Raw genomic sequence first — 13,737 nt, 5'->3', positions numbered from 1 at the left:
TCCGCAGTGCGTCCTGAACCTCAGAAAGGGCGTTCTGGGTGTTCAGTTTACAGGCAGAGACTGTAGCAACTATAGAAGCAGCAAGAGGTCAGGATCCCTGCTCCCTAACATGAGACCGGAAAAAAGAATAAAGAGTAACTTCTGTTATTATGTCCCCCAGGACCCAAACCATGATGAGCTGGCCCCAGTACAAACATTTCCCTGTCCATCTAACAAGCTAGAACAGTCCTATCGTCTCAGAACCTACATGCCAGGGACTCTAAGGTGGTCTGCTGGAGTCTTAGAACTCGAGCAGTAGAATGGGCAGGACTAACTATACAGCTTCCATTCCGCAACGTCGGTAGTTGATGAGATTTATGAAAACAAAGGTCAATGATCAGAGCAAACCACAAACCAGGCTGCCAGCTGGGAACACCTCCAGATGCAAGGCTCAAAGCTTAACTTGTCATAGTGAAAGTAGGCAGGGACCGTGTGGCAAATTCTCCTGGTCTGCGGCTCCCAGGTCCCTAATGATACCATCAGGCACTCAGGCAAACTCAGTGTGGCTTACACAGCACCAGTCACCAAGACCCCCCAAGCATGAACTATGGCGACAATTTCTCCAAAGTTTACATCATGTCATCTAGCTGAAGTCCACAAGTGCAAGGCCCAGGAAAAAAAGTTTTTGTTCTCAATAAGGCAAAGGATAGTAGAAAAATTAAACGCCAGTTCAGTGGATTATAACCAGACACTTTCCCTGGGAAAATTCAGGATCCAATCCAGTCCACAGTGAACGTGGAACTTTACGGACAATCTAAAATCTGCCCAGAACTCAAGTCTGTGACTCTACATGGGTTCCGACTCTTGGACGGAGTAACCTCAACCAGCCTGAGATGTTCGATCTTCCCTAGATCTTCTCTTAAGGGCCAATGGGGAAATAACACAACCCCCGTAATGGACACTGCCGTGGTCCGGCCGCAGCAGGGTCCAGGGATTCCTGAAGGGTGGGTAAGGCGTCGGCTATGGGTAACAGACGACAACATGCCTCAAAGGACAGTGAGGCTCTGTTCCATTTATTGCAAGTACAAGCAGGTTTTTATATTTTCATTTTTGGTAGTGATTAACATTTACAGGTGCATAGCATGATCAGTTAAGCAGAAAAAATCAATACAAAGGTAACCAGAAAAAGTACGAAAGTTCCCATAGTTTCAGTTATGTTAAACAAAAGTTATTTTGACCAGGAGAACCATTAATCAGACAATTTGAAATAGCTCTATGTACAGAGTTTGAATATCTTACTGTTTAGTAAAGGTCTTAGAATTTGACATGGGGCAAAAGGATACGCTAGACTGAGCAGAGGTTAGGAAACTCCTAAGCCTTTGTGATGTCTAACTTAGCTATCTATCTTTCTGTCTAAAATGTTTCTCTGTGTACTATAAACTCCGTCTCCCTAGTAACTGTTTTCTACATGCTTAATAGCTAAATAGCTTCTCCTGTTTCTTTGCCTGTCTAATTCTAATAGATACATATCCCTATTCAAGGTAAAGGAGGGGCTGTTATTCCAACAACTTTAGACATTCAGGGGCTGTTTCACTAGAGGGGATTTGCCTCGGGACTTACTTAAGGGGCTGCCCTGGGTGTTCCAGGCCCCCTACCAGCTGATATCATCATATCCTACAGCTGCTTAATCAGGTCAGGGAGGGAGGTGTTATTTCCCCTGAATTCACTGGACATCATGGGCCCTTTCTCCTTTGGGGTCTCAGAGGAGGTGTTATTCTGGGGAAAGGCCAAGGTGATACTGTTCTCAGCCTGACCTAGTTGCTGTTCAGCTCTGAGAATGGTCAGCATTTCTAGGAGATTCCAAATTATCAGAAAGGTAAAGGTTAGAACACCAAGATTAAAATCAACACCACATATCCATTCATATCACGTCTGCCAGGCCGGAACACGCTTCTTTGAAGACATCCTCCCCATTCTCAGACTTTGTCAGACAGCATGGTTGGCGGAGCTGGTGTTACAGAATCGCCTGGCGTGGGGAGAAAGCCTACGCAGCTGGTGTCAGAAGGCTTGTGTGACAGTGTGGGAGACACACAGGGGGAGACTAGGTTGTCCTTCCCATGGGTTTGTCACCTTCCCACTTTACAGATGGGAAAACACTCCAAGAGGTGGAGTCACTGTCTCAGGGTCATGTGTGGGAGCCCGCCAGGCCGCAGGGGACCAAGGACAGAGTCCCCCACTGTGAAAATGGTGGAGGGACTTGGTTTCTGGTCCCTGGAGCCGGCGGGTATCTTGACATCTTCCGGACCTTCTCCTTCTCAGCCTTGAAGGAAAGAACAAGATCTTGGCATATGCGTCATGTTCCAAGAAAGTGATAGTCATGAGGACACTGTTATCTTTGGGCTAATGTTCTCAGGATATGAGAACATCTTGCCCTCTTGATAGCTTTCGGGAGTGTACAAACTTTTGTAAAACAACATTGTTCTCAGGCCACTGCAGTTCTGCATATAAGCCAGCAGTTCCTTGAATAAAGTTGCCATTTGCCAGCAGAGCTTATGGTCCTCTCCATTCTTTTAAGTCCCTCACCTCACCTCGCGACCACCCTTGCTGCTGCGGGCAGCGGCAGTCATGGTCATGGGGAAGTAAGTATGGAGGCACCTGGCTGCTCCACCGCTTCCCCTCATACTTCTCCTGGGGACTGCTGCCCCTGGGAGGAGGTAGGTAGAGCACAAAGGGTTTTCGGGCAGTGAAACCATTCTTTACGCTACTGCAATGGCAGGTTTACGACATTACGCATTTGTCAAAACCCATGGATTGCACAACACAAAGTGAACCCTAACGTGAACAGTGAACTTAATAATAATGCATCAATATTTGGTCATTGACCCTAACAAATGCACACACTAAGGCAAGATGTTAACCAGGGGATAAAGGTAAATGGGAACTCTGTACTATGTGCTCGACTTTCAGTAAAACTAAATTTCTAAAAAATAAAGTCTATTAGTTAAAAGAGAGTAAATGGCCCTAGCTGATGTGGATCAGTGGATTGAGTGCAGGCCTGCAAACCAAAAGGTCGCTGGTTTGATTCCCAGTCAGGGCACATGCCTGGGTTGTGGGCCAGGGCTCCAGTAAGGGGCATGCAAGAGGCAACCATACACTGATGTTTCTCTCCCTCTCTCCCTCGTTTCCCCTCTCTAAAAATAAAATCTTTTTAAAAATGAGTAAATGAATGAATCTATAAAAGACTTGGATTAAATGATCTCCCAGGTAATTTCCAGCTTTGAATCACACTCAAGTTCTAGGCCAGAGAGTCCCCACGTATAAAACTAAGCTGAGGTTTCAGTGTCGCGCTCGACCGGAGCGCCGGAGGGCGGCTCGAGTGATCCAGGGGCCCAGGACAGCACACGAACTGCCTACCTGGACAGCGGCGGGCGGCGAGGACCTCCAACCTTTACGCGAGCGCTTCCCCAATTGGAAGTAAGACCCTGGGCTTCTTTCCGGCTCTCTCGGAGCCTAGGACACACCCCCTCGCGCCATTGCCTCTCCGATTGGACGACTAGGGGGAGGTGTGGCCGGAAGGAATGAGTATGATTGGCAGGGCGTGACCGACAGCGTGTGGCGAACATGGCGGAGCGCGGGAGGAAGCGGCCCTGCGGCCCGGTAGGTGGCTGGAGGTAGGACTCCTGGGGCAGAACATGGGGTGGGGGCCCGCGGCTGGGCCGGGATGTGTCTCCCGCTGCCTGCTTGTCGCTGATCCGAGGCCGGAAGTCCTAAGGTGTAGCAGGCGTGTGGCTGCGCGCGCCTCTGCCAGGATAAGAACTAGAGGTGGGAGCCCGGGCCTGAGTCAGAGCCGGGACACCGTCCGGTGACCCATTGTCCAACCCCCCCTTGTGGGGGGCCTGGACTCAGGAGATGGGACTCTCCTCTCAATCCCGAGCATTTTGGTGGCATATTTCTTCTAACTACTACCTGAGCTTCAGTCTCCTCTTCTCTCCAGTGGGAACTCATTCAGCAATTTATTGAGTGCTTACTGTGTGCCAGGCCTGGTCCCAGGCACTGGGATACAGCGAGTCCCTGACCTCCTGATACTCTCTTGGGGCAGCATTGTGTGTGGATTCTCAGCAGCAAGTGGGGCCGCCTCTCGAATGTGACCATTCGGCCTCACTCCTATGCCTCTTCCTGTTCCTCTAGGGTGAACACGGCCAAAGGGTCGAGTGGCGAAAATGGAAGCAACAGAGTAAGTAAGAGGCTAGGGGTTACGAGAAGTGTCTCTGCTCACCCTTCCTCGGGCCACTGCAGCAGCGCACAATTAAACTTTGGGGAAAGCCACCAGATTTGCCCCCTGTGGGTCTCATAGCACCAGGATGGAAGGAAGGGCTCAGAAACCCCGGGAGGCTCCCGGGCTGGCCTGACCTGAGTGGGAACCCTGACCTTACTGAGAGGGCATTGCCTCCCAGACTGCGCCAAGACCCTCTCCCTCCAAGTCCCTCTCATCTCCGCCACTTGGGATGTCTTCTTACCCAGAGAAAGAGGAGAAGAAGAAGTGGAAGGATCTTAAGCTGACGAAAAAACTGGAGCGGCAACGGGTGCAGGAGGAAGAAGCAAAGCGCCAGCAGGAGGAGGAGGCAGCTACTCAGAGGGAGGACCAGGGTGAGCAGAGGGAGGACCAGGGTGAGCAGACGGGGTCCTGGGTGGGGCAGAGCGCATGGTATCTGGAAGGAACCTTAGAGACCAGTGGGCCTAGACATCTTGTCTAGATGAAAAAACTGAGGCCCAGAGAAGCAGAGAGGCCCAGAAAACTGAGCCCTAACTTCCTACTCAGGTGGGTTCAAGCCTGAGGATGGTAAGCATCACATATAACTTTATGCCTCCAGAACCTCATCATTGTAATGATAGTTAATTTTTTTATTGAGCACTTTCTGTGTTTTAATTGCATTTTAATTTAATTACTTTGAGTTCTCTTTTTAAAAAAAGATTTTATTTATTTATCCTTAGAGAAAGGGGAAGGGAGAAAGAGGGAGAGAAGCATCAATGTGCAGTGGCCTCTCAGGCGCCCCCTTCTGGGGACCTGGCCTGCAACCCAGGCGTGTGCCCTGACTGGGAATCGGACCTTCCACCCTGTGGTTCACAGCCTGCGCTCAGTCCACTGAGCTACACCAGCCAGGGTTGAGTGCTCTTGTTTTCTCATTAAATTATCCGTGCTTAAAACAAAAACACCCAAACAATACAGAAAACTATAAAGAGAGTAAAGGAAAAAGCCAGCAAACACTGCAGCGAAAGTTTCTCTACGCTATGTTATGTATACGCACTTAAATACACGTGGAAAGATGTAGAGACACAGTTTTTTAAAAGTGAGATCACTTTATCCATGTGCTTCTGAACTTGGTTTTTCCCACCTCGCACTGTGTTCTCAATTCATGCATGTGGATCTGCCCTAACAAACTAGCTTTTCCTCCAGCCAGACCTGAAGCGCGGAGTGTCGGGCGGCCCTGTCATACCCTGTATGCCTAGTGGTTACCAGTAATGATGGTGACAGTGGGGACAGCAACTAAGCATGTCGCGGTTTCAGGCACCAGGGAAGCCCTTTACGGGTGTTGTCTCCTGTGGCTCCCTCTGGACGACTCAGAGAGGGGGTGTGGTTGTCCTTCTGGAGCCAGATGGCCTGAGTCCACATCTCAGCTGTTCTGCCTTTGGTGTGACCTTGGGCCACGTATTTGACCCCTGGGCTGCAGGTTCCCCACCTCTTGGTGACTGTAGTTTCCTAGGGTTATTGGGTAGATGTAAAAGACATGTAAAAGACACTAATAATAGATAATAGCTGTCATTATTATCCCCATCTGGACAGCTGGAGAACTGAGACAGTAATGGGTGAAGGCAGAATGGAAACTGAGGCTAGTGCCTCTAACCACTCTCCAGCCTTGCCCAGTGGTCCACCCTGCTCATGGGAGCCTTACAGAACACTGAGTCTGTTTTCCTCTTGAGGAGATTGAGGCCTGGCAAGGGAGTTGGATCTATTTTAGTAAACTCAAAATGCCTCCCCGTTGGAAGATTTTCTAACCCTGGGCCTTGGGGACAGAGGAAGGAGGGGAGAGCATGGGCCTGGCTGCTCAGACTGACCAGGAACACCCCTTCCTTGCCCAGGACGGCCCTACACTCTGAGCGTGGCCTTGCCTGGCTCCATTCTTGACAACGCACAGTCGCCCGAGCTTCGCACCTACCTGGCTGGCCAGATTGCCAGAGCTTGTGCCATCTTCCGTGTGGATGAGATCGTGGTGTTTGATGAAAAGGGCCAAGATGCCAAGTGAGGGGTGCCCGGGGGGTGCTGGGGCTCGGAGAAGGGGGGGCCTGGGCTTGCGTGGGCTGAAAACTCTGCCTGAAATGCCCCCATGGTAACCCTGATGGGTGGAGTTGCAAAGCAGGGCCCACTCAGAGGTCAGATTGGGTAGGCGAGCTCTGGAAGGGAACACAGTAGGCCCCTGAGCCCTATCTTTCTCTCTCTAGGACTGTGGAAGGGGAATTCCGGGGAGTAGGCAAGAAGGGGCAGGCATGTGTGCAGCTGGCCCGGATTCTGCAGTACCTGGAGTGTCCACAGTAAGAGGGTGAAGGACAGACTTCCTGAGCATGAGGGCGGGGAGGTCGAGGGGCAGGTCAGGCAGGAGGTGGCCTCCCTGGGAACTTCCTGAGATCCGTGTCCTTTACTAGGTACCTAAGAAAGGCATTCTTTCCCAAGCACCAGGATCTACAGTTTGCAGGTAAGACTTGGGGGGGGGTCTTACCCCCGTTTCCCATAGATCATCCCCAGACCCTGAGAAATTGCTGCACTGTGGGGAAAACAGGCCCAGGCACAGCAGGCCTGTGACAGAGCTTAACCTTGGGCCAGGGCTCCCTGCTACACTACCATGTGCTTTTGCACTGCCCAGACTCCCGGCCCCTCCCCCCCACAGGGCTGCTGAACCCCTTGGACAGCCCACACCACGTGCGCCAGGATGAGGAGTCTGAGTTCCGAGAGGGCGTCGTGGTGGACCGGCCCACCCGGCCAGGCCGAGGCTCCTTTGTGAACTGTGGCATGCGGAAGGTGGGAATTGGAGTGGGGGTCAAACCACGCTTCCCAGACGCAGCCTGGGGATGGAGGGCAGGCAGGGCGTAGGAGTGGGGGGCCTGGGACCCAAGCATCTCTGCCCACCAGCGCCCCACTGATGCTCATCTGGGCCAGAGAAGTACTTAAATTGGGGCTCAGTGGATAAAGCCAGGAGTGAATTTACTTTTGTTGTTTTCTTAAAAAAAAAGCAGATCAACGGAAACTGGTCCTTGTACTACAAGCAAAACAAAACTCTGCAGACACAAGTTCAGAGTCACCCTGGGGCTGCCCCATGTGACGCAGAGCGTTCGTTTGCTGCCTGTTTGCTCTCAAGTCTTAGTCAGAGGTGGAGACATGTAAATATGTGGGGCCTCTCCCCTCAAAAGAGCAGACCAGAAATAACTGGTTAAAGGCAGACCAGGACGACCCAGAAACGGATGAACAGAGAAAAGCATTAGAACCCTACGAAAGAGAAAGGGCCCGCCCTACCGAGTTCAGAATTGGCACGGGCAGACTTCGCCGGGTGTCCATCGCCGCTCCCACGCAGTTAGCATTTACTGCACACCAGGCCCTGTGCCGTGTAACAACAGCTGCTGTTCATGGCATGTTTTCATTTGAAAGATGAGGAAACTGAGCCTCAGAGAGGCTGAGATCCACTCCACTTCCTATGGCTAGAAGTGGCACAGGCACCAAAGTGTAGAAAACTGGATTTTGTCTACTCACGACATTTACTTCCAACTCTGCTAGGCCCAGAGCAGTCATTGATGACCAGTGTCTGGGACAGCCACTTTGCAGGAATGTTGTCTTGTGAGCAAGTCTGGCCCAGGTGTGGGGGCAAAGGTTGACCTGCCTGGATCCCTTAAATCTCTTGCCAGCCACAGATTCCCCCACCACTGGGAGAGTAGTGACCTCTGCTGGTCCTGTGGGGGAATGGCACCCACTTCTGGCTTCCCCCTAGGAGGTGCAGATCGACAAGAACTTGGAACCTGGACTTCGGGTGACTGTGCGGCTGACCCAGAAGCAGCTCCCAGGTATCTGAGGGCTCAGAGCCACCTCCTTCCACCTCCTTGTCCCTTCACCCCATCTTCACAGCCTCTCTACTCCCCCTCCAGAAAGCAAGACCTACCGTGGAAAAGTCGTGTCATCTCAAGACCCTCGCACCAAAGCTGGTCTCTACTGGGGCTACACAGTTCGACTGGCCTCCTGCCTTAGTAAGGACAGAGCTTCCTCCTCTGAACCCCCTTCCTCCCGTGTGGCAGGCTGCACAGAGCCCTGCTGGACCCAAGTCAGACCAGAGCCCTTGCTCTGTGTCCTTGGGCAGCTGCCTTTGCTGCTCCAGGCTGTGGTCTCCTTGAGTGCTTGGCCTGGATGCCCTTAAAGACTTCTGAGGGAAAGTATTGTATCACGATCGATTAGTATCTGCTGTGGGAATGGGGGCAAAAGGGCTGGGTAAGTCAGAAGTACAGTATATGTTCTTGAAGCTCCTTCCCACCCGTCCCCAGTCTAGCACGGGTGTGGCCTCCCCCTGATCAGTGCCTGCCTCTCCAGAAACAGAGGAGGGCCTAGGGGCTCCCTTCCTGAGCTCCCTTCCGCTCCACACCCCGCCCCACACAGTATACACATAAACAGCCAAGCAGCTGGGGTGGCCTGTGGAAAGCAGGACCCCTACCGAGCTGGCTTCACCCCCAGGTGCGGTGTTTGCTGAAGCCCCCTTCCAGGATGGGTATGACCTGACTATCGGGACATCAGAGCGAGGCTCGGATGCGGCCTCTGCCCAGCTTCCCAGCTTCAGGTGGGTGCAAGCTGGGGCAGAGGCTATGGGAGGAGGAACAGAGCAGAGGGCCAGTCTGGTGGGGAGCAGAACTGGAGACTGGTCCCCACTGTGTGAGGAGGGTTGCTCTCAGTGTGGCCTGGATGAGCAGCCAGTGGTCCCCCCCTGTGGGTGCCAGGCACGCTCTTGTGGTGTTCGGGGGCCTCCAGGGGCTGGAAGCTGGAGTGGATGCTGATCCCAACCTGGAGGTGGCTGAGCCCAGTGTTCTCTTCGATCTGTATTTGAACACCTGCCCCAACCAGGGGAGCCGCACCATCCGCACAGAGGTGAGCCAGCCTGCCTTCCCTGCCTCCGTCCCCAGGCCATTCTCAAGGTTCAGCCACCAGCCAGGACCGGGGTCTGTCCAAGGTGGGGTTGCAACTCTCTATGGCCTGCCTTCCCTGGAGATGGTTGTCTCACCCCTGGGCCTCTCTCACCACAGACTTGTGGTCGGGACAGGGTACAAGTGAGCCGGGAGTCAAGAGTCCTGGGTGCTGGTGCCCGTCCAGCTGTTCCCAAGCTGGATGACGCAGGAGACTCCCCCACCTCTGCTCTGGGCCTCCATTTCCTTCGCTGTGTGATCAGTGTTCCACTTTCCCAAGTGTGACCCTGGTGGACAGGGCAGCCTCCCTGCAGGGGACAGGGTGCGGCTACCTGAGAGCCATAGCCCTACACACCCACAGAACCTGCGGCCCTGCTTCTGAGCCGAGCACAGATCACCATGCCTGTGGACTCTGTGCTGGGGACCAGTCTTTAAGTATGGTGACTAAACAGGTGGCCTGCCTCAGTCTACTTGTCCCCAAGGGTCGTGCTGGGGCCAGGTGCTGCAAGCCTGCTAGCTACACCCTCCCAGCAAAAACCCCAGCTCCCACCCTTCCAATAGCTATACCAAGTGCTGAGAATTTCCTATCCCTGACTCTGACGATAGAAGACAGATATTACTATGATCATCCCCATTTTACAGAAAGGGAGACGGAGGAGCAGGGAGGTGAGACCCTTCCATGGCAGGGCATTCTGCCAGCCAATGACAAATCAGCAGGGTGACACTGGGCCTGTCCTTGACCTCCTCAGGGCCCTGCTGAGGGCAGCAGACCCCAAGGGGCTGGGTGCTGGGCAGTCGGGCATGGAAGACAGATCAGGGGCCAGGGTACCTGCCAGCCTCCCTGGCCCCAGCTCATTGCTGTCCTTTTCTTCCAGGAAGCCATTCTCATCTCCCTGGCAGCCCTGCAGCCGGGTCTCACCCAGGCAGGCGCCCAGCAAAGCTGAAGGTTCTGTCAAACACAAGACTAGGAAGAAGCAGTGGGAGAGCCAAGGGTTCCTGAGGGTCACCCGGGACAGACATAGACAAGACTTTCTCCAAAAATAGCCACCTTTAATGTGACCCAGCCCCACACCCTCACAGTCTGGCTGGGCTGCTGCCCTCACTTGCTGCCTGCAGTGATGGCCTTCAGGCTGCTGGCCCGCGCCAGGATATTCGGCACAAAGAGCAGCCCCGAGGCCCGCTCAATGCTCTCGATGGGCACCAGGAAGCGCTCCAGCGGGATGGCCTCGTCCACAGGCGCATTGGGCATCACGTAGGAGCGGAGTTCGATTTGCCCGCCTGCTGCCTCCAGGATCAACACCTTGAAGAAGTGTGTGGGCACTGCCACATGGTTCTTGCCAATCACCTGGTACTTCACATAGGACTTCCCATCAGCCTCTGTCCTGCAGGCAAATCCAGGCACACCTGGCCTTTCAGGGCTCCCAAGGTTGCCACCTCCAGGAAGCATTCCTTGACCTGACCCCCAACTTGTGTCAGTCACAAGGCACACTCACTCTGACCCTGTTGTCCTCATACCCAACACTGGGTGTCAAGCAGAGCGAGTGTTGGTGACAATAAATGCTGCTGAAAGAATCCTGCCTTCTAAACACCCGAATCTGTCTGTGCAGACACCTAGTGACTACCTGGCTCTCCCTGTGGAGGGCCAGCACCAGGGCTCCACTCTGGTGGCTGGATTTCCAGCACCAGCTCAGGGGCCAGGTGAGTAGCAGGTGCCCGAGACACTGCCCCGTGGGGTAGCTTCCAGGCTAACCCTCAGCAGGGTGTGCTCCACTAAAGCAGGCCTTAGGAGGCACCTGCTCATTCAAGTTTACCAGTGTCTTGAGCCCTTATTATGGTGACATTCACCATCCTACTTCGTCACTCAACAACCACGAACTAGGTAACAGGCACTACCCCATTTCGTGGGGGGTGTGGAGGAATGTGCCCACGGCACACACACACCAGGTGGTAGGGCCAGGTCCCTTCCAGCCCGGGGACTCCAGAGCCAGCTGCTGCACCACAACCTGTCATCACTCATCCAGTCCTCAGTGGGCGAGAAAACACGAGGATGCCCTGTCCCTTGTGCCTGAGAGTGAAGTCTCAGGGGCAGGGGCAGGGTGCAGAAGGGTTGCTCCAGAGGAGATGGGGGCAGGGGGTGAGCCTGGTAAAAGGGTTTCTGTTTGGGCAGGACAGGCTGGGTGGGTGGGTGTGGCCTAGGCCACGCAGGAGAGGGGAACAAGGGCAGGTGCAGGGCCTGGTGCGCGTGGGCAAAGGAGAGCGGTCTAGGTGGGTGCCCTCAAGGTCTCTGGCTGCAGGAGTGAACTCAGGAGTCTGAGGCAGGGAGTGACAGGGTTGTTAAGAAACCAGATGATCACACCTGGCAGTGTTGACCCAGAGCCTGGGACGAGCCTGGATGGCATGAGTAGGAAGTGCCAGTGTGCCCAGTTCTAACCTTACCTGGGCAGGAAGAGTGGCCCTGTGCAGACATAGACGTTTTGGTAGGTGCGGGTCAAGCTCCGGCTGTACTTCTCCAGGTTGTTCCAGGCGTTCTGGTTAAGGTGCGGCACCTAGTAGGAGACAGGACTGAGAAACTGCTGGGACCTTTGCTCCTCTGTTAGAGGGGCTACCCAGGGCTCCAAGACTGGAGATTCCAGCAGGGTTGGGGAGACAAACATGCAGTAGAAACTGGCTCAAGGGATGAAAGTAGTCATTCGTTCAGATCACTGGCTGTAGGGTGGAGCTCAAGAGGGTGCCAGCCACCAACCACCCCTAGCCCCCACCACACAGAATGGAAGGACTAGCATCCCGACTCTGAAAGCCCTTTCTTTGTGCTGAAGAGCCACAATGAAGAGAGCCAGCTCTCCCAATCTGCCCTTTGCCCCTTTAACCACATGCCGAGCCCAGCTTGGACCATGAATTTGCTCCCAATTTCACACTGGAGTGCCCCAGTCCTCAGTACAATGTCTAGTCAAACAGGTAGGGGACTGACTTCCGCTGGGAGAGAAGTCAGGCCAGAGGCTCAGACCCCATCGGGTTCATCCTGGGCCCCCCAACAGTCTTCGCCCAGTGGGTGCCAGGCCCTTGTGGGATCAGGACCAGACGTAGGGCAGCTTGCTACTAACAGCGGACTGCCAGCAGGTATCTTTCCATACAATCCAGGAAGGCAGGTGGGGTAGGACAATGGCTGAAAGCTCAGGGTCCTCTAGACAGACTGCCGGAGTCTTCCCGAATGTGTGACACTGGGCCAGTTACTTTGTCTCTCTGAACCTCAGTTCCCTCATTATACCTAATATTTATCGAATGCTTGCCATGAGCCAGACAGTGCATTCAGTACTATTATATGCATCGGGTCTACTACAAAAAGTACGTGAGTAACATTAATATCCCCATTTCACAAACGAAGAAACGTAGCCCAGGGGCCCTCAGGGTCAGATCGCACAGCGGGGACCCAGAGTTCCATTCCTCCAGCTTACGGCGGTGCGGGGTGTGATCAGTAAGCACCTGACCAGCTCGCGCACTGGGCAGCCTCCCCATTCTGCAGAGAAGCAAACCGAGGCTCCGAGAGGCGAGGGGCTGGCCTCGCCTTCCGCCGCCTAGCCGAGGGCGCTACCTGGGGTGCAACGTTGGTCAGGTAGAACGTGTCGTCCATGGCTTTCTGGCTCCAGCGGTGGTTGGCGGCAGCGGCCAAGTGGCCACGGTCGAAGCCGCTGCCGCGGTAGTCAGCGTTGGTGGCGCGGTGGTACACATGCACCGACTCATCCTCGCGGAAGTCACACGAGCGGCGGTCGCCATCGCCACGAAGCCGCTCGGGCCGCAGCTGTTCCACCACCCAGAGCGCGCCACGAGTGCGCGGGTCGTAGCACAGCACGTACGACTCGCGGCTCTTGAGCTGCGCCAGCCCGGGCAGACCGTACTTAGCCAGTTCGCCCGGGCCACCGCTCGCCAAGGCTCCAGGTACGGCAGGTACGGCGGGCACCTCGGCTGCCGCCGCCACAGGCAGAACGGGCAGCCGGCCCAGCAGCCCCGGGGCCGGCCGCGCATCTGCTCGCCGTCGCCGCCAGTCCTCGGCAGCTACGCCCAGCCCCGCGCCCAACGCCAGGGTCAGGCCAGCCCGCAGAGCCTGCATGGCTCGGGAGCGCGACATCTACGCAAATGGAAGGCGACCCACAGCGCCGAGGAAATGCTGCGACCTCCTTCTGACCAGTGAAGCTTTTAAAGAGGCCGCGCCCGCCTGCTGAGCGTGGGGTTTGGGGTTAGGTGCTGGCTGGAAGAGCGGGCAGGTACAACGTAAATCCCTTCCCCTCCCAAAGACTCAGAAGCGATTAAGCCTCTAAGAAGCGGACCCAGGACCAGCCAGAACTGGACGCCCTTTCTTTGTCCTTTAAAATGCGGGTGAGGGGCGTGACACTAGCGTTTTGACTTGTGATTGGCTGCTGCCAGGCCTAGCTCCACCCCGCCCCGCCTCCTTTCGGATCCCCGCTGTCCGGCTCTCTACTGCGCCTGTGTAAAGAGCTCCCACTTTAAGAGCACTAAGCGTCTGTGGTCAAGTGCTTCCATCACTACTTCATTTAA

At 54.7% G+C, this 13,737-nt stretch overlaps 2 protein-coding genes across 3 annotated transcripts; one reads left to right on the top strand and one right to left on the bottom strand.

Moving 5' to 3' along the window:
- Nucleotides 1–3,551: 3,551 nt before the first annotated feature.
- Nucleotides 3,552–10,758, top strand: SPOUT1 (SPOUT domain containing methyltransferase 1). Of its 2 annotated transcripts, XM_037037016.1 has the most exons (12): nt 3,552–3,636; nt 4,168–4,213; nt 4,501–4,626; nt 6,118–6,277; nt 6,478–6,567; nt 6,679–6,728; nt 6,921–7,051; nt 8,013–8,085; nt 8,167–8,265; nt 8,744–8,846; nt 9,004–9,151; nt 10,062–10,758. In XM_037037016.1, the coding sequence occupies exons 1-12, from the start codon at nt 3,601–3,603 to the stop codon at nt 10,128–10,130; spliced, it is 1,131 nt and encodes a 376-aa protein (XP_036892911.1). In that variant the 5' UTR covers nt 3,552–3,600; the 3' UTR covers nt 10,131–10,758. The 2 variants fall into 2 exon arrangements, with proteins under 2 accessions (XP_036892911.1, XP_036892910.1); XM_037037015.1 differs by lacking the exon at nt 10,062–10,758 and having other exon boundaries at nt 9,004–10,023.
- Nucleotides 10,220–13,588, bottom strand: ENDOG (endonuclease G). The gene is made up of 3 exons (XM_037037019.1): nt 12,776–13,588; nt 11,623–11,732; nt 10,220–10,568 (listed from the first exon to the last, which is right to left on the bottom strand). Exons 1-3 carry the CDS (start codon nt 13,307–13,309, stop codon nt 10,286–10,288), a joined length of 927 nt encoding a protein of 308 aa, XP_036892914.1. The 5' UTR covers nt 13,310–13,588; the 3' UTR covers nt 10,220–10,285.
- Nucleotides 13,589–13,737: the final 149 nt, after the last annotated feature.

Source organism: Sturnira hondurensis, unplaced genomic scaffold, assembly GCF_014824575.4.
Source record: "Sturnira hondurensis isolate 20B ecotype Veracruz unplaced genomic scaffold, ASM1482457v3 Scaffold0022908, whole genome shotgun sequence".
Classification (NCBI taxonomy): domain Eukaryota; kingdom Metazoa; phylum Chordata; class Mammalia; order Chiroptera; family Phyllostomidae; genus Sturnira; species Sturnira hondurensis.
Note: the sequence above shows the minus strand (reverse complement) of the source record. Positions and strands in the feature narration are given on the sequence as shown.